This window comes from Narcine bancroftii, chromosome 14, assembly GCF_036971445.1.
Source record: "Narcine bancroftii isolate sNarBan1 chromosome 14, sNarBan1.hap1, whole genome shotgun sequence".
Taxonomy (NCBI): Eukaryota; Metazoa; Chordata; class Chondrichthyes; order Torpediniformes; family Narcinidae; genus Narcine; species Narcine bancroftii.
The window spans coordinates 48,779,099-48,798,703 of NC_091482.1; the positions used below are offsets into that span (position 1 = coordinate 48,779,099).

Genomic DNA, 19,605 nt, shown 5'->3' on the forward strand with positions numbered 1-19,605 from the left:
CAGGCAAAAACTAGAGAGATGAGTAGAGTGAAGGTCTATGATCTCTCATAAGAAGAGTTTTGTTGAAGAATCATTCACCTGAAAAGTTAACTCCTTTTCTCACCCCATAGATGCTACCTCACTTGCCGAGCCTTTCTGGCATATGACGCTTTTTATTTCCGACTTCTGGCATCTGCAGCTGTTTTTTTTTAAATTTAAAATGAGGCTCCTTTCAGTTCTTTTGGAGTGTGGAGAGGTGAGAAATGGAGTGAACAGAGACTGGAAGACCGGGCATTTGTTCAGTTAAATCACTGTAGTAATGGAAGCTTGGACTGATCTTAAGGTAAGGGAGCCAGCCTGTCCCCGTTCAACTTCCCTTCCATGACATAATCGGAAACAGTGGTTGGGTAATGAGCAAACTTGTGTTACAGCAATGGATTGGAGGATGGAACAGCATTCAGCCAGACGTACCATTTTCCACCCAGTTCTGAATCCTTTCAGCTGGTAAATATTGCAAATGCTTCCATTGTTCTTGATCAGAGTCTTCCATTTAATTTGATCCATTTACAGGCCGTGGGCTTTGCTGATTGGTTGGCACTTACTGCCCACTTCTAACAATTGTTGCCCTCCGTATTGCCAAGACCACCCTTCTCAGGGAGATGGGGATAAGGAACTCCAGCATCAATGCCATATCTCAGGATACAAGTCGGAGGGGAGCGACCCACATAGGTCCCACACATAGGTCCACCCTTCCTGCTGGTGTCCCACATCCATGTTTATTAATTCTGGCGGCAGTAGGTTATATTGAGGGTCGGGTAGATGATGCATCTCTTCCACATTCACAGACTTCTATGCTGTTGCAACAATACAGTGTTTCTGATATAGTTTATTCAAGTCCTGGGTGCACAAGTTGGTACAGCTGAGGGTTGGGCCCTCCTTGTGTTCCTGTCAGTGGGAGAGAAGGAAGGCTGATTCAAACTTGTGATCCACTCAGTGGGAGAGGGTGTCTTCTTGCAAGGTGCCACGGTCCTCTGCATGGAAGGATACAAACCTGTTCCATCAGGACTGAGGTTGGGGAAGAATGGGGTGTGTTGAGGAGAAAGGCTGAGCCCCGTCACCAGCCTGTGTGTGCAACCGTGAGGCCTTCTATTGGGAGATTTACTGGTAATTACAGACATTATATTATCAAGGTTTCCTTCGCAATTTGATTAAAAATTAATTTTTTTTCAGGCAAAGGATGGTTGTTGCCACAATCAACCGGATTTTGGACAGAGTTCTCCTCCTTACAGGCCCACCAATGGAATCCAATCACTCATGCACAGCTGCTCGGACAAAGCCAGGGTCAGGAACATTCCTGCTCCACAGAGGATCAGGGGTCGGGAACGGTCCTGCTCCCTAAAGGGGACAGGGGTCGGGAACGGTCCTGCTCCCTAAAGGGGACAGGGGTCGGGAACGGTCCTGCTCCCTAAAGGGGACAGGGGTCGGGAACGGTCCTGCTCCACAGATAGGACAGGGGTCGGGAACGGTCCTGCTCCACAGATAGGACAAGGGTTGGGAATGTTCCTGCTCCCTAAATGGGACAGGGGTCGGGAATGTTCCTGCTCCACAGATAGGACAAGGGTCGGGAATGTTCCTGCTCCCTAAGGGGGGTAGGGGTCCTGAATATTCCTGGCCCATGGAGAGAGAAGGGATACGGACTTCCCTTGTTTTGCAACCTGTGCAGGGATTGGCTCAGCTGCTGTCACCTACAGGCACTTTGCACTCGTGTTTCCAACCTGCCTCAACAGATTGATTTAGGAGTACATCTGGACAACCCTGACATCCACAATCCAGTCCTTGTGCACTTGTTTTAATGCATTCAGCACTCAGCTATAAAGAGCAAATTGTTCTCAGTGACACAAACCCAGTAAATGCTGACAAAACCAAGGGTGCTTTACCAAAGGCCTATTCAACATGACTGGAATACATTTTCAAGGGAAAGCCATTCAGCCCCTTGAGCAGCTGTTCTGCAAGTTTCCACTCCCCAAGGACCAAGAATTAATCCACCTCAGTCAAACATTTCAACTGGCCCACAGCTTTTAGAGCTTTTATCTTGAGGATGGAACAGAGTCAGAAAAGAGAGAGCTTTAAAAATCTCATTAACTGGGTGATTGGCATCACTCGAGTTCCAATGTGAAGGTTAAACGTGTTCTGGACTCTGAGCCAAGGAAAATATTTTCTCTTTAACCACCACACCTTTCAATGCCTTAAATATACACATAAACACAATATATCTTTTTGTCCTCTGTATTTTGAGTACGAGGCATTATCTTTGCAGCCTACCCTTCGAGTCTGGGCACACGGTCCTGCTGTCAGGGCACATTAGACAGGAAGGTGCAGCAGTGTCTACACTTCCTATGGAGGTTGAGGAGGGCAAGGCTTCCGGCCCCCATCTCGACGACTTTTTACAGGAGCCTCCTGTCCGGCTCTCATCACTGATGGGGGACGATATCTGCAAAGCTTCAGAATGGGAGTCAAAATGGCTGAGAAGATCACCGGGGCCTCCCTTTACTGGGAACATTTACCGGACAGCATCCATCGGAGGGAAAGATACATCACCGACGTTTCGGGCCTGAGCACTTCCTCGGTCGTTCTTCACAAGTCAGTCCTGCTATCGCAGGAATCTTCATTGCACACTCTCAAGGCAACAGCATCCTTCCTCAATGAAGGAGACCCAAAGTGCACTCACAGCACCGTCTGACCAAGGCCTCGAGCCAGAAGATATCCCTCACTGTGAAGGTTACACCATCATTGACCGTCGGAACCAGCTGCTTCAAATTCAAATGCTTATTTTGAACAGCTCGTCACACCTTCCTCATTCCCAATCTATGGCTAAAGAAAATAACCTGCGCTTGCCAACAAATTCATATTTATCATCAGAATACTGGGTTATATGCCATCCAGGCCTGAGTCAAGGTTTTGCACTGTACACAGTCAATATTAACGTGTCAGCCCTGGAATGGAGCAATGGAAACTGAGAGCAAGGAAATGATCAGAAATGATGAACACGCTATTGAAGGTGGAGAAACAGGAATTGACTGGATACACCTCAGGATATTGGATGAACTGCAGAAGCTCCGAATATCACACATATTATCTTTGCTATATAAAGAACAGTTACTCCTCAACTTACGAACGGGTTTCATTCTGACCGATCGGTCACATCTCAAAATGGACCCATGTCAGAATTCTGTCAGCGAGGAAGGTAAAAGCCTTAAATCAAGCTCTTTCATCAATGTTTTCATCATCTGAAGTGCACTTGGACTGGCTGTGGGTCGTCATCCACATGGGTTGAGGGTCGGGGGGGCGGGGGGGGACGTTGATAAACTTGCCTAAATCTGTTTGGATTGCTCATTTCTTTTTCGGATTTGACAACAGCAAGTTAAAGCTTCCCGAATTTGTCAATCTAGCCTGAGTTGTCCGTAAGATCAGTGGCATACGTTTCTGAATTTGAGCTTCAAGCCACGCCATCAACAACTTTTCATTTCGTGGATGGGCCTTTGCCGTTGCTTTTGTTACTGTCCCTGCTGCCTGTATATTTTCCTTAAAGGAGACCGTCGAATGGGACAACTGTTGACCTCATGCAATTACATTAATTTTTCTACCTTCTTCATTATGGATGACGACCTTCAACTTCTATCAGCAGGGGATGGGCTTTTCCACTTGCTCGCCGCCATCTTACCATGCTTACAGAATGGCAACTGTGCAACGGGAACCATTGTGCGCACAAGCTTACTTAATTTTTTTTTTTTTCGGTCAAATGTACGGATGGTTAGGTCGCAGGTCGGGAAGTACACTCTCCAGCCAGATGGCATTAAACTGCAGCCCCTGGGTGTCCCTCCTGGGAGCTGGGTGCGATGACTGTTCTTCCACCTACCCAGCCATCTCCTCCCCCCCCCCCCCCCACCGCTGCTGTCTCCTCTCTCCTTTCTCCATCTATCACTCCACTTCCCCCCCACCACCCCTCTCTCAGACCTTGATGAAGGGCTCAAGCCTGAAATGTCGGTTCTGTAATTTTTACCTTTGCCACATAAAGGACACAGTTTGACCAGCCGAGCTTCTCCAGCATTTTGTGTTTTGACTTGAATCACAGTGTCTACAGACTTTCGTGTTTTACTTCTGAATATTAGACTACAGGATTGAGGGTGGAGGTGTCAGAGGATTTGGGAACAACAGGTGATGCTCCTGTTTCAGGGCCACGACATCCTCCCATGGGGCTGTGCTGTTTATCTTTCTGCTACCCCAGTCAAGTAGTAAAGACAAACAGAACTGGGCCAGAGAAAGGCCCAGGGCACCCAGGGCCAGAGAAAGGCCCAGGGCACCCAGGGCCAGAGAAAGGCCCAGGGCACCCAGGGCCAGAGAAAGGCCCAGGGCACCCAGGGCCAGAGAAAGGCCCAGGGCACCCAGGGCCAGAGAAAGGCCCAGGGCACCCAGGGCCAGAGAAAGGCCCAGGGCACCCAGGGCCAGAGAAAGGCCCAGGGCACCCAGGGCCAGAGAAAGGCCCAGGGCACCCAGGGCCAGAGAAAGGCCCAGGGCACCCAGGGCCAGAGAAAGGCCCAGGGCACCCAGGGCCAGAGAAAGGCCCAGGGCACCCAGGGCCAGAAAAAGCCCAGGGCACCCAGGGCCAGAGAAAGGCCTGACGCAACTGGTCCAAATGGATGCTTGGAACCTGCAGGGTGGAAAGAAAAATTTTAATTTATTCACCATCCGAGTCCTTTTTATCCTTTTTTATAGCCTTAGTTTTATATTTAACTTGTTCAACATCTTCAAAAATTTAAGCAACCTCTCCAAATCCTGTCTGACCTTGTTCTACAATACTTGCTAATTTACCACTGAAATCAATCCTCTCACTCAAACTCGACCCTCTGACCTTGCTTGAAGAATCTGTTTTCTTTGGCCCGACGCCATCTTCGCCATCCGATGGGCTGGTTACAGACACTGCTGCTCCCGGCAACTCAACTCTCTGGTGGGCCTCAGCTGTCACTCGAGGTCTGGGACTTCTCTGCATCAGAGGCCCCTCCTCATATCCAGGAACAACACCTTCATCATCTCCAGCAACAACAGTTCCTTTCTTCAAAGGCATTTTAAAAGTAAATGGACTATTCTTATCGTCTTCCTTTGTATTTTAATCTCTGAGATTAAAGAGGTGAATGAAAATACGAGCAAGCATCTGCAAATATGGTGGAAATACAAGAACAAGAGAATGTGAAAAATCAGAATATTATGAAAGCTTATGAAAAGGATAAATGTATAAAGAAGAATTTTAATTTATCTAGCGCCCTCCACCATGGGTGGAGTGGCATGGCTGGCGAAGCAGTTAGCCTATACGGTTAGAGTATGCAGCCTATACTCCTCCATCTTCTTTTCCCTCTGTCTCCTCTCACAGAGCCAATTTTCACCTTTTCCTCTTATCATATCCAATTAGCACCTTTGTCTGTTGGTCTGGACCCCTCCCCAGCCTTTAATTCAGACACCTGCCTTTTCTCACTCACAACTTGATATAGATGTATGTATGGGCTAGCCCACTCCCTGAACCTGTGACTCCTCTCTCCCAGATATCCCCATAAAGGCTGTTGCGCCCGAACCCCTCCCTCAGTCCCTGCCTTGGAACCGGGCCCAGCAACATGCAAGCTATGACGAATAGATCTCTGTCTGATTGTGCTCAGGCCTGAAAATGTCAGTAATATATATTTTACCTCCTGTGGACACTGAGAGGCCAGTTGAGTTCCTCCAGCCTCTCTGTGCTTTGACCTAAAGTGACCGATTCTGTACATTCACCCCTTTACGTTGGAACTGAAAAAATTCAGTGAACACATTTGGCTTGACTTGAAAAATTCAATGCTTCTTTATTTTGCTTGACAATTACCCAGGAAACTAAGCCCTCAAGATACTGACAATGAAAAAGAGCTTCCCCTCATTTGCTCAAAAGTTTCCATGTGTTGTTTGAGTGCTGGCGAGATGGCCAGACATGGGGAGGGGATAAAAAAACACTCCTCGGACAAACTTCCAAAGCAGGGTCGAATGAAATTTGGTCAGGGAGTGGTTCTTTCCAATATTAAACATAAAAGTGACTGAACTTCCAGGAAAATCATTACTGAAGTTATAATTATTCTCCAAAATACTGCAAAACAAACTTGAGGTCTCCAAAATACTTCAGAACAACTTTTCAGTCACAGCCACCAATTCCATAGAAATTTCCTGCTAGACAAATCATTGCCCTGCAGGCCCATCTCTGAACTTCATTGTTTTTTTTTAAAAATCCGATCGTTGTGTGCTTTTTATTTAAAAAAAACAATTTGAGTCTTTTAGTTACTGCAAAAGACTGAAAGGGGAAGTTGTAACCAGGAACTAACTGAAAGGCTTGCATGATCTGATGCCAACAAACTGCTTGCTTAACAGCAAGAGCAGCGGGAGAGGGTCCTGTTGGGATCCACCCCCCCCCCCCCCCAAGCCCCCAAGGCAGACTCATGGCTCTGGGATTGGACATGGGCTGACAACTCTTTATCATGCATAAGTGGGGCAGGCATCCAGTGAGTTTTGCGAAGCTGATGCAGTGTTTTCTCATCGAGTCAGACAACAAGTTGAAGGGACTTGTTCTACTGAAGGTGAAACTGAAAAAAAAATGCAGAATACTGGAAATCTGAAATATGGACAAAGTAAAATGTTGGAAACACTTGGCAGATCAGGAAGGACCTGTGGAAAGTTAGCATTTAATCAATGGCCCTTTGCTGCTCTTTTCATTACTCCCACAGCTGCTCCCCCAGTGGATGTCCAACGCCATTGGTAGGTTACTTTCCACCCTGGCATGTTGTGGGAGATGGAATCATACATCATGGCCGGGTATGGAGACACCAATACCCCCGAGTGCAAAGCCCTGCAAAAGGTAGCGGACATTGCAGGCAAAATCCTCCTCACTGTCGAGATCATCTAAGGGGAACGCTGCTGTCGGAGAGCAGCAGCAATCATCAGGGATCCACAAAACACAGCACACGCTGCTGCCGTCAGGGAAGAGGTGTAGGTGCCACAAGGCTTGCACCACCAGGTTCAGGACCAGCAATTGTGGACAATTTTTAAACAGCGTGGGGAAGTTGCTAGGGCTATGGTGCACAATTTATAAAGACCTTGGGAAAAAGCGATGGCAGACTTGACTGCCCAGAATGCCGTGCGGCAGAGAAACCCCTCCAGACATGCAGTTGAGCATACAGCCTTTCCTCTGCCACACGGCATTCTGGGAGGGCAGGCCTGCCATCACTTTTTCCCAAGGTATTTATAGAGTGTGTGTGATACCGCTACCAACTTTCCCATGCTGTTTAAAAATTGTCCCCACTTACCCCACGGTCCCTTATAAAGGTTTATATAGATCCACACAACAACAGGGGCTGTTGTAATTATGTTATAATTATATTAAAATTAAGCTTAATTATGTTATAATTATGCATAATTAATTTTGTTCCAATAGGAGATCATAAAACATTGATCAGGTTTTAGACCATCGCTCGATGCATCTTGACGTCACTGGTAGAAGGTAGTCCTAACCTCGGGGACAGCTCCTTGCAAGTGTGAACGTGTGCAGTCTCCCACGTAAGAGTGGTCAAGTGTGAACAGCAAAAACGCCATTCCTAATCCGGGACACCGAACGGCCGATTTAGTAGATCACAAGTGTAAAAGGGGCTTGTAAGGAGTTTGTACGTTCTCCCAGTGTCTGCGTGGGTTTTCACCGGGGACTCCGGTTTCTTCCCACTGTTTAAAAACATACTGGGAGGGGTGTAGGTTGATTGGGGGGTAAATTGAGCGGCACGGACTCGTGAGCTGATATGCCTTGTTACTGTGTTATATGTCTAAATAAAAAAAATAAAGAAGACGGTATACACCTTGCCCTGTCCTGACATGGCACTAACATTGTGCTCAGGGACTCTATGTTACGAGTTCTAAGCTTCCTCTTCGCTTCTCTTCTTGAAATTCCCCCTCACTGTTTTTGTCTGTTCATGCCGGGGTAAATATCTCCAGTGACTTCCCCTAGTCCACCATACTGGTGGAGTGGTCAGAAAATACACCAGCACCAATTCTTACTCAAAAACGCGAGGCAGGTTGGCACGTCACCAGCTTCCCTCAGCAACTTCTACAGGCGGACCACTGAAAACATCCTGTCTGGGTACATCACTGCGTGGGATAGGAACTGCTCCACCCGAGTCCATAGGAAACACAGGAATGTGGCTCAATCCATCATACACTGACCCCCCCCACCAACTCCATCCATACCTGCTGCCTTATAAAAGCAAGCAACATATTAAAAGACTCATCCCACCCCAGTCATCCTCCATTCACCCTCGCCCATCAGGAAAAAGGCTTAGGTCACACACCACCAGGCCCAAGGTCAGATTTTTTTTCTGCCGTTATCAGAGTCTTGACTGAACCCCACAATGATGATTCCATTACCCCTTACCAACTGAACTCTCTCTGCAATGCCTCTTTGTACTGTGCCTTTCTTCTTGTACCATGTACAAGATAGCTACTAGTCTACCCGGAAAACAATCTCCATCACTACACTTTCAATCCATGTGGCCATAAGCTTGAACTCAAGGCCCAGAACACACTTTCCATCCAGCAGAAGCAAGTAGATTGACAAATGGTAAATGGGTTAAATTCACTCATGCTGGGTTTGTCTTCCTTCCAAGATAGAGAGCAATTTATTCAGATCATTCCATAACTACCAGGTGGAAATTTTGTGTATGTAAAATTAGGGAGGAATATATAAGAGCCATGGAAGTAATAGATCTTCCAAAATTCCATAGATTCTGGAACCATTCCTGCAGATTAGAATGCAACCTTTCTCTTAAAAGGCAAAGAGAGAAGAGGAAACTACAAACCCATTAGCCTAAAGAAGTCAGCTGAGAAAATCGTAGAGTTTGTTACAAAAACTATGTTAACAGGACACTTGGAAGTTGTCAACATATTGGAAGGGAGATCATAATCTGACTACCTTCTGCCAATTGAAAATGTAGTTGGTAGAACTGATGGGAGAAAGCCAGATGATGGGGGTTTAGTTGGACTTTCAGTAGACCTTGAATAGACCCCCACGTATGAGGTTCCAAAACAGCATCAAGGAATGTAGGGAGAGAAGTGAATACAGTGCTATGTAGTTCCATGTAGTCATATTGAATGTCCTATTTCGACTATTTTCATGGTTTCTAAAATTAAAGCACGGAGTTGGGGGTTAGCAGAATGCTTTTATAGCACGAGTGACCCGGCGCCAGGTCCGTAAGGTGTTTGTACACTCTCCCTGTGTCTGCGTGGGTTTCCTCCGGGGTGGGGGGGAGAGCTCCCCTTTCCTCCCACCCTTCAAAATGTATTGGGTGGGGGGGGGTTGCAGGTACATTGGTGTCTTTTGGCATGGGCTTGTGAGCTGGAAGGACCTGTTACTGTGCTGTATGCAACAAACTGACGTGGATTAATAAATGGATGACAGACATGAAAGGAGGAATAAATCTTTATTTTCAGAGAGGCAGTGGGGTGCCACAGGGATCAGTGCTTGAACATGCAAAACAAATATCGACAATTGGAAGACAGAACCGAATGCAATATTTCTAAATAGGTCAACAATCACAAAACTGGGTGGCAGTGTCCATGATGCAAAGGGCTTAAAGGTGATTTAGAAAAGTTGGAACAGTTGGCAAGTGCAGAGGATAAGTTCACCGTTATCCAGATGAATATTATTTAAATAGTGATACATTGGGAAATACATACAAAAGAATTGGAGTGGCCTTGTACACAAGTCACTGAAGGCAAACACGCAGATACAGCATGCAGTTTGGACACCAAGTGGTTTATTAGTCTTCAGTCAAACACCGAATTTTGTGACTTGCTCATGACAATAAATTCTGATTGTGGGTCATTGAAAGAGGATTTGAACAAAAGACCATGAATGGCTTTCAATTGTACAGGCCCATGGATGGGACCATATCCGGAATATAATGTAAAGTTTTGGTCTTCTAATGTTTGAATACAGTAAAATTCCTGTTACCCGGAATTTATGCAACCAGCAGCTTCAAACAACTGGCAAAAAATTCACAGAAAATAAATACAAAAGGTTAAAATTGGCACCCCCAGATGTCAGTTCATCAATCTTCACAACATGCAATCTCAAGCAAACAGCAAATTAACTTATCTGGCATCTACCAATTCCCATAGACACACACACACACACACACACACACGATTCAACAAACTGACTCCTGGAACAACAGAACTGTTGCATGAGGATTAATTGGGTCGAGTACAGGAGATGAAATTTCATTGTACGGCATACAAGTTTTACAGGGCACAGTGGGCTGGATGGTTTTGCTAACTGGGGCATCAGGAACTTAGGGTCACAATTTTAAGGCATTCAGAACTCAAATGTGCAATCCTTCACCTTGTGTAAACCCATGGAATTTTCTAACACCAAGGACAAACCCTTGACTATATCTAAGAAGGAAATGGTCACATTTCATCCAGGGGTACAGGAGAGTGGGGTCATGGTTTTAATATGAGTGTTCAGCTATATACTGAATGGTGTAGCAGAGTTGAGGGACTGAATGGCCTCCTCGGTTTCAATGGGGAGGAAGCACGAGGTTTCAGATCTGGCGAAACCAGGCACTTCATTAAATGAATGTCAGTGAAGGAAAGTGACAAATGTTATGGTGCAGGAGAGCGCTGGAGACACCCAGCATGCCACGCAGCATCCAGAGGAAATAAAAACCCATCGGCATTTCACGCCTTGAGCCTTTCCTTGAGAATGTAGTTGGCGATTTTCTCATTTAACTCCAAAAGATCAGTGCTGTTATTTATCTGTGCAATCATGGTGGAGAATGGGAAGTTATTTTTGTTAGTGGGGATGGGTAGGGAAGTCCCGTACTATCCACAAATACTGCACAGGATATTAGTAAATTATTAGTTCATGTCTCTTGAAATGAAAGAATTGGCTGTTTTCAGCTGGAGTCAATTATCAAGTCCCCAAAATCTTTATATGTAAAACTTATATTTCAATGTTAGTAAAATAATTTAGATCGAAAATATTACACTAAAGTTAAGATGTGAGAGACTGAGCCAAAGTTCACTAATCATTGTCAAGTTGCTTCCAGAGAAATATCCTTTCATATGAATAGTTTTCACAACTCCCTGTTTTCTTACTTATGGGAAACAAAACATGTTCAGAGAGCAGTAGGTTTGAGCTAGTGGAATTGTTCTATTGAACAGGTGGGACTTGAAAGGCCGACATGGCCTGTTTCCACTCCGTGAATGATTATATGATATATGAAAGAGTTAAAAAACTCAATAATTGGGAAGAGGTCTTCCGGACTTAGTCGCCTTGTTATCAGGACAGGACAGAAGGATGAAATTTCCAGGCTACAGACAATACATCTTTTCTTTCCCTCATTCACTGAAGCTCGCAAAGAGGTGGTCACAGTCAGTGCTGTCTGCAAAGAGTTTGTACGTTTTCCCTATGCCTGCGTAGGTTTCCTCCGGGGGGCCTCCAGTTTCCTCCCACTGTTCAAAACCTACCGGGGGCTGTAGGTTAATTGGGTGACACGGGCTTGTGGGCTGAAAGGGCCTGTTACCGTGCTGCATGCATGTTTTCCCTGACAAGTACACCGAACGTACAGAAGCATCAAAATCAGAAGTAGCTGTGAGCCCAATGAATGGTATCCTATAACTGAGTAAATCATCCCAAAATATTTAAAATGGTTTTTTTTTGTATATAGGTGTGACCAGGTATTGTACGTGCATGTGTTGGCAGAATCACAATGGGAATTAGGAAGCATACAGGAGAGAGAGATGATTGCAGTCACAATAACAAGCTTGAACTCAACATCAGCAAAACTCAGGAACTGATTGTGGAGTTCAGGAGGAAATCAGGAGAACAGGAACCAGTCTTCATCAAGGGGCTAGCAGCGGAGAGGGTCAAGAATTTCAAAGAATCTGTCCTGGACCCTCCACGTTGATGCAATCAAGAAGAAGGCTCACCAGCTGCTGTATTTTGTGAGGGGGTTGAGGACACAAAAAGCCTCTTGTAAATTTCTACAGGTGTACCACGGAGAGCATTCGGTCTGGTTCTGACTGGTATGGAGGTGTTAAGGCACAGGATAGGGAAAAAAAAAACACTAGAGTGTTGTGAACTCAGCCAGGATATCACGGGCACCAGTTGTCGCCCTATCGAGGATATCAACGAGAAACCTTAGGACCCTCACCAGCCAGACCAGGCCCTTTTCACACTGCTACCATCAGGAAGGAGGTACAAGAGCCTGAAGACGAAACCCCAGCGGCGCAAGGACAGCTTCTTCCCCTCCGCCATCGGATTTCTGAACGGACAATGATCTATCTTACTTTCTCCTCTTATTATTACATATTTTTAAATCTAATTTCTAGCAACTATTTGGCACTGTGATTGTGCCACCAAACAGCAAATTCTGTGACATGTTCATGAGAATAAATTTTGATTCTGTTTTCTGATTCTGTGCGCATCGTGGGCTGGAGAAACTTGTTTTGCCTGACAGGCAGGTGGTAATGAACTTGAAGTTCTGTTTATTGCAACATATTATTTCAAGGACAATCATCTCGACAAAAGCAACCTACTTTCCTGCATGTTAATTTGCTACAATTCTCAATACATCCCCTCCTCCCTTTACCCCAAAGCAGTACAGCAGGTTTCCAGAGCCAGGGAACAAATGCAGTCTGATTTGGACATTTCCAATTATCTAGATAGAATACTAAATCTTGACAGTTGACAATTTGAGTACAGAAATCATCAACTCCACCCAAGTCCAAACCAATAATCCTCCCTCCTGCCCAGTTTTTAACTGGGACATGATTTTTATTTCACTGAGGTGCCACACCAACCAAATGATGGGCAATGTGTGGAAGGAGTTGCTGTTAGAGAAGGAAGGAAATTTGCAGAACCTGTTGCCGCAGGCGGTTGTGGAGGTCAAGTCATTGGGTGTATTCAAGGCAGAGACAGGTTCTTGATTCGCCAGGGCATCAAGGTAAAGGGGAGAAGGCCAGGTGGGAAAATTGATTAAATAATGGGGAGTACTTGATGAGCTGAGCAGCCTATTTCTTATGGAAGTGATAGATTATCTCCACTCACAGTCAATAAGGATGTCAAGACTGAGAAGGTCTAGTGACAGGTGTGACAGAGTGTTTAGCTATTTTTTGGGGGGGGTGATAAATTGGGAAAAGTTTGTTAGTGTAGGTCTTTAAAACAGATCTTATTTGAAGTACTGGAGCTCTGCTAATGCTAAACATGTCAGGGCCTCACAGCTTTTGCAAGAGCTTTGAAGAGTGCTCAAGAGACTTCACTAATGGATTGCTATTTACAAAAGGCAACAGATGGCAGAGCATGTCAGAGCTGCTTCTGTCTGGAAGAGAGCTTGCTGTTCTAAGAGGATCATGTGGTTTTGCAAGTAGAGAGAGTCAGAGGCTTTCTCTCAGAGAGCGAGAGGCTTTCTCTCAGAGAGAGAGCGGGAGAGGAAGACACCAAGATGACTTGTACGGTGTTACACCCAGCAGACAGCAGCTGGGACTGGAACAGGAAAAGCTGATAAGCTTATGGAAAGTCCCCTTTTGGAAGATGGCCTGGTCAAAGCCCTTGTGGTTCATGCAAGAGGAGAGGACTGGCTGTCTAACGTTTCACTTGGAATAAGAGAAACAAAAAGGAACTCTATGGTGGCCTGAAAGAAAAAGGTTATCATCTGGAGAACCCTGAAGGGGCAAGTTTCGTCAGCAGGTCACTGGAGTGGCTGTTGGAAGTACATCAGTTGTGGGTGTCCTGGAACAACAAATCTCTCTCTGAAAACCGACAAGAACCTTCCTGAGCGGTAACCATTTAACTTTCAAGTACCAAAGCCTGGTGAACTTTATAAATGTAAAATTCTGTGCACAGTATAAGAATTGGCTGCAACCAGTGAACTTGGAGGAATGAGAAGTGAGATTGGACTGTGAACCAAAGAACTTTTCTGAACTTGCACACACACATGCGCTTAGAATTAGAAGGGGGTTAAGTTAGGTTAATTAAGTTAATAATGATAAGTTAAAGTTTGACTCTGTTTTCATATTTAAAGATCATTAAAAGCAACTTTTGTTTAAGTAACCATTAGTCTTGGTGAATATCTATTGCTGCTGGGTTTATGAGTCCTCTGGGCTCATAGCACAGGACAGAAGCCAAATGATCCAAATGAAATTTCTCTTCCACAATTAATCAGTTCTGATAATAATGCAAATATTTAAACGTTGTATTTTGAAATACCAACACATTATATTCATGTTTTCAAAGAGATTCCATTTACCCATTTGCTGAGCCACGTTGTCCTCACTGGTGTCTTCATGGCTGACATCCCAGTACATCTTGGCAGTGATCTTCGAGGTGAAACCAGTGCGTCCTCAGTTCATTGTTATCATCGTCTTACTGCAATAATCTCCCTGTTTAAAAAGCAAAAATGCTCTTTACTTTTACGGGTTAGATTTTCGGTACCAATCCCAGCATCACCAGCTGATGTCTCCTAATCACCCACTCCACCTTGGTTTCCTTCCCTTTATTTCCCCTTGTGTGGCATCTACCAATCCTCTGCCTGTGGGGATCATGCTTCCCCTCTACCTGGTTCACAGTTGGGCCCAATGGTTGGCGTAGCAGTTACCACGACGCCGTTGCAGCACCAGCGATCAGGAATGGGGTTCGAATCCAGTGCAGTCTGTAAGGAGTTTACACGCTCTCCCCGTGCTTGCGTGGGCTTTCCCCGGGGAGGGGGGGGGCTCCGGTTTCCTCCCATCAGTTCAAAACATACCAGAGATGTAGATTAATGGGGAGTAAAAAGGGGCGGCATGGACTCGGGGGCCAAAATGGCCTGTTACCGTGCTGAATGTCTAAAATAACATTGTACAGGGCCTAGATGGAGTAAAAGAGGAGCTAGTTTCATCATCAGATGAGTGAAAAACCTGAGGATTATTTGGGAGAAAAGAAAATGTTTTTCACCCAGAGGGTAGCTAGGGTTCTGGAGGGCACAGCTGGAAGGCAGAATCCATCAGCGCATGACCACCAGGGCTCTGGCCCCAATGCTGGCAGGTGGGATGAAGCTGGGTTGGCCTTTAAAGAGCACATGACCCTTTATGTTACAGTACTTTTCCGATAATTTCAAATGCTTGGGACCAGACGTTTTTTTCGGTTAACTGGATTTTTCGGATAATTAAGAAATTGCTTTAAGCAGCCCAGTACCATCTGCAGAATATTTGTATCAGTGGTTAAAAACAAGAATAAACAATGGAAGGTTTTCAAGCATGAAATAATGTTTCAACACAGGATCGGTGAAAGACAAATTTATATTATGGGACGCAATGAAAGCCTCCATTAGAGGGCAGATAATAAGCTATGTGACTAAGATGAAAAAGGATTATAATTGGGAAATAGAGCAGTTGGAAAGGGAGATAGTAAGTACAGAAAAGGAATTAGTAAAAAGGGATGATATAATGAAAAGGAGAGAATTGGCGGACAAAAAAATTAAATACGTAACATTACAAATGTACAAGGTGGAGAAGAACATAATGAAAACAAAGCAAAAGTATTATGAACTGGCATCACTTGATGCCAGTATTGGTCTTTTAGCTTGTTCTGTTTTAAGTTGCCAGGCTAATCCAGAGATCTTTCTTTTAAGTAACATAAGAAATAAAGAATTAAGCCTCAAATTGGAAAAAGCGCAAAAAAATTCATTATGATAGCCTTAGCAGTAGAAAAAAAATGTATAATGTCAACTTGGAAAATGGAAGAGAGCATGAGTACATGGAAATAAATAAATGTATTCCATTGGAAAAAATAACATATAATTTAAAAAATAAAGTCACAACGTTTGAACAAATTTGGGAACCGTACATGGAACATATCAGAGCGGGCTTACCTACGACCTCCATCCCCTAAAATGAGAATGAAAATGATAAGACAACAAAACAACTAGATTCATTGTGTAATAAATAGATGATGCATTTTTCTTGTTTATTTTCCTTTGTGTGAAGATATTGTTTTGTGGTTTTATTGTGTTGAATATTTATGGGTTTTGGAGGGAGGTGGGTAGAGGGGAGGGAGGGAAAGGGGAAAAAAAGGGAGAAAAGACCACTGTGTAAATTTAATGAGAAACATTGGTTCATAGTGTGAAAAATAAAAAATTATTTAAAAAAAAATAATGTTTCATTCTTACCAAAAAAATGTGATCTCTACTTGCAAAATAAGACAATATAGTGGCCCGCACACGGAGACGCGGACTGCCACAAAACAGGCGACGAACGCGGTGGCCACGCGGACCTGGTTGCCCGACGTCGTCCCAGGTGACCTCCCACACGGCAGGAAGAGAGCAAGCTGTTCCGGGAACGCCGGCCAATCCCGGGTCGGCACTCCAGTGACAAGGTGCCCTGACGCCAGTGCCTGGGGCCCATGTAAACACGATGGCCAGTGAAGTAAAGCAGTCTCGACCTCAAGGCTTTGGTATGCGTGTCGGTCTGCTCCATACTCACGTAGCGCGAGCGCTACAATAAATGCATAAATTTAAGAAAAGATCATTTTTTTCAACTTTCAATGTTTTGGATAACTGAGGATTTTGGTTAAGTGGTTTTTGGATCATCGGTGATGTACTGTATGATGTTTTTAATGCAGCTCAGGACAGAGAGGTTTCATTCGGCCATGACTGAAGTACTCCATCCTATTCTGGAATGAAAGAATGTGAAGGTCCTAAAGATAATTAAATAATTGTTTATTGTCACATGTACCAAGAAAAATTGTTTTGTGTGGAATGTAGTCAAGTCAGCCTCTCCTTGAGTATGACAGGTAGTACATATGTAAAGTTATGGAGAAATAATGCAATGCAAGGACTGTATCATTTTCCTAAAGACGGGTACATTAGCCTGAAAGCAGTGGGAAAGAAACTGTCCTTGATCCTGGTGGTACATGTTTCATACTCATGTATCTTCTGCTCGATTGGATGGGGAAAAAGAGAGGTGTGACCGGAGTGGGGTGGGTCTTTTCGTATTTTGGCTGTTTTTCTAAGCAGAATCGATGGCTTGGATGATGGTCTAACCCAGCCATTCTCAATCCTTGTTCGGCTATGTTCCCCACCCATCCCCCCCCCCCCCCCCCCCCCCACACTTAGGAGTTTGCTCAAAGTTTATGGGTCCCCTTCCCTGTGAAGCAGTCCAGTTTAGTTGATTTCTTCCGTACTTCTACCAACAACATAAAACGCATGCAAAAATTTGTGTTACGCGAGGTGAAAACAAGGCTTTTATTAAATGTACCCTATTGAGAATGGCTGGTCTACGCTATATTTCACAACTCTCCTCAATTTCTTACAGCAGAGCACTTCCTGTACGAATCTGTGACGCCTATGGACAGGATGCTTCCGACGATGCATCTATCAAGATGAGGCAAGAGTCACTGGGGGCATATGAATTCCCCTTGTGTTTGAAGGGAGTAGAGGCATTGATGCATTATCTTGGCTGTTGTACCTTCAATGTGATTAGACCAGAAGAGACAGCTTACATCCAAAAAGCCTCCAAGCTCTCCTACCATTTCCACCTCAGCACCATTGAAACTGGCATGGATCCAGGGATGAGGGCAAAGTTAGATTGGAGGGCCTAGAATTGTTCTTCTTTCAACAAAAGTGGTGAAGAGATTTGATAGAGGTGGATAAGATCATGGCAGATTCAGGCATGATAAATAAAGGGAGTTGTCCCATTGGTGCATACTTCAAATTTCAGGTGACAGAGGCTGGAAGTGCAGGGCAAAAAAAAAAGTGGGTGGAAGTTGCTTCATCTGGTTAAATACAGTCAAATAATAAACTTGAATTCTGGAACTTCTGCTTCACTGCACCCGTTGAAGAATCTGTCACATAGCTGACCAACACCTTCACAGAGCCAATTTGACGACACCACTACACTTGCCTTGCCAGTACCCTCACTCCTTCCCCGTCAACCAATCAAAATACTTCTGGAAACCATACCAGGGAATTTCTGTCCAGTAAGATCCCACATACTACAACAGATATTAACCAAATAATCATTTTTTTGAGTTTATGTTCGGAGCACAAAAGTACATAAAATATTCCGTTTACGTTGAGTGGAGGAAAGTTCTGGGGAGATATCAGAATTTTTTTTTTTTTTTTTTAAATGAGTGGTGGGTGCCTGGAATGCATTGCCAGGTGTGGTGGTGGAGGCTGGTATAATAGGCACAAGAACGTAAGAAAAATAGAGGGTCGTGGATGGGGCGAGGTAAATTAGATAGTTGTGAAATTGGTTTACACAGGCCAGCAAAGCATCGTGAGGGCTTGCACTGTGCTTGTATACAATCACTGGCTGAAAACATTTCCTGTTATCAGCAGGACTCAGAGCAGTGCACAAGTAGTATTTGGAGAAACAACATGGATATAACATTTCTCGCTGTTGGCCTTTCAGCACGAATCAGAAATGTTAACTGTTGCTGCTGCCATCCTCCTGCCTCTTTCACGGGTGAAGGGCGAAAGGGGGAAAAGTTTAGGGGGAGCTTTTGGGGTCGTTTCTTCACACAGAGACTGGTGAGAGTGTGGAACGAGCCTCCAGCTGCAGTAGTGAATTTGGTCAGGCACGTGGATGGGAGGGCTATGGACTGGTGGGGGGCAGGTCAGTGGGACTCGACTGAATAATAGTTCGGCACAGACTAGAAAGGGACAAAGGGCCTGTTTCTGCGCTGTAATGTTGTGTTCTACGGTTCCACTGTGCTAAAATCTCTAAATGTGAAAGAAATTGGAAACTCATTGGAATGGAACAAATGTTACCATCAACACTAATTTTTAAAAAAATTCCCTGAAGTATAGATAAGTGAGGGGAGATTTGACAATTAAAATGATGAGGGGTATAGACAGAGTAAATGAAGGTCAGCTTTTTCCACTGAGGGTAGGTGAGATACAAAGGACATGGGTTAAGGGCGAAAGGGGAAACATTTAGGCAGAACATTAGGAAACTTCACACAGAGAATGCTAGGAATGTGGAACGAGTTGCCAGCTAAAGTATAAGTGCGGGTTTGATTTTCACGTTAAAAAAAATTGACAGGTACATGGATGGGAGGGGCATGGACTGGGTGAAGGTTAGTGGGACGGAGTAATAGTTTGCACAGACTAGAAGGGCCGAAAGGCCCATTTACTGCACTGTTCTATTTCTCTCTCTCCCTCCAACTTCCAGCGTATTCCTCTTACCCACCCGCTGATGTGCAGAGGTTCAGCCTACAGGCTGCCCAATGAATGGAAGTCAGGCACTCCTGCACAACAAGGAGGGCCCTTCACTGGTGTACACCGGCTGGGACTCTGGCTCCCGCGGGGACACCTGTAACATCGATGCTGGTCCCAGGTTTTCATGGACTTGCTCCCAGCTGCTGCTGTGGGAAATAGGGGTCTGAGAGATGACGATATGTATCTTTATCTTGGCTGCATAACATACGTTGTTTGACCTGCTGAATTTCTCCAGCGTCGTGCTTCTACTTCAATCACCACGTCTGCAGACTACAATTGGTTTTGAATCTACGCGCCCGGCAATAGAACAACTCTTCAG

At 44.8% G+C, this 19,605-nt stretch overlaps 1 protein-coding gene across 4 annotated transcripts in view; it reads right to left on the minus strand.

Annotated features, from left to right (window-relative positions):
• lrrk1 (leucine-rich repeat kinase 1) overlaps positions 1–19,605 on the minus strand; it is a 151,120-nt gene that overhangs the window by 129,117 nt on the left and 2,398 nt on the right. For 3 of the 4 annotated variants that reach the window (XM_069911448.1, XM_069911447.1, XM_069911444.1), the window contains exon 2: positions 14,340–14,472. In XM_069911448.1, coding sequence (XP_069767549.1) covers positions 14,340–14,397 — 58 coding nt within the window. In that variant the 5' untranslated portion in view covers positions 14,398–14,472. Of the gene's footprint in view, positions 1–14,339; positions 14,473–19,605 lie in introns of those variants that run through there. The other variant, XM_069911450.1, reaches the window with a different exon arrangement.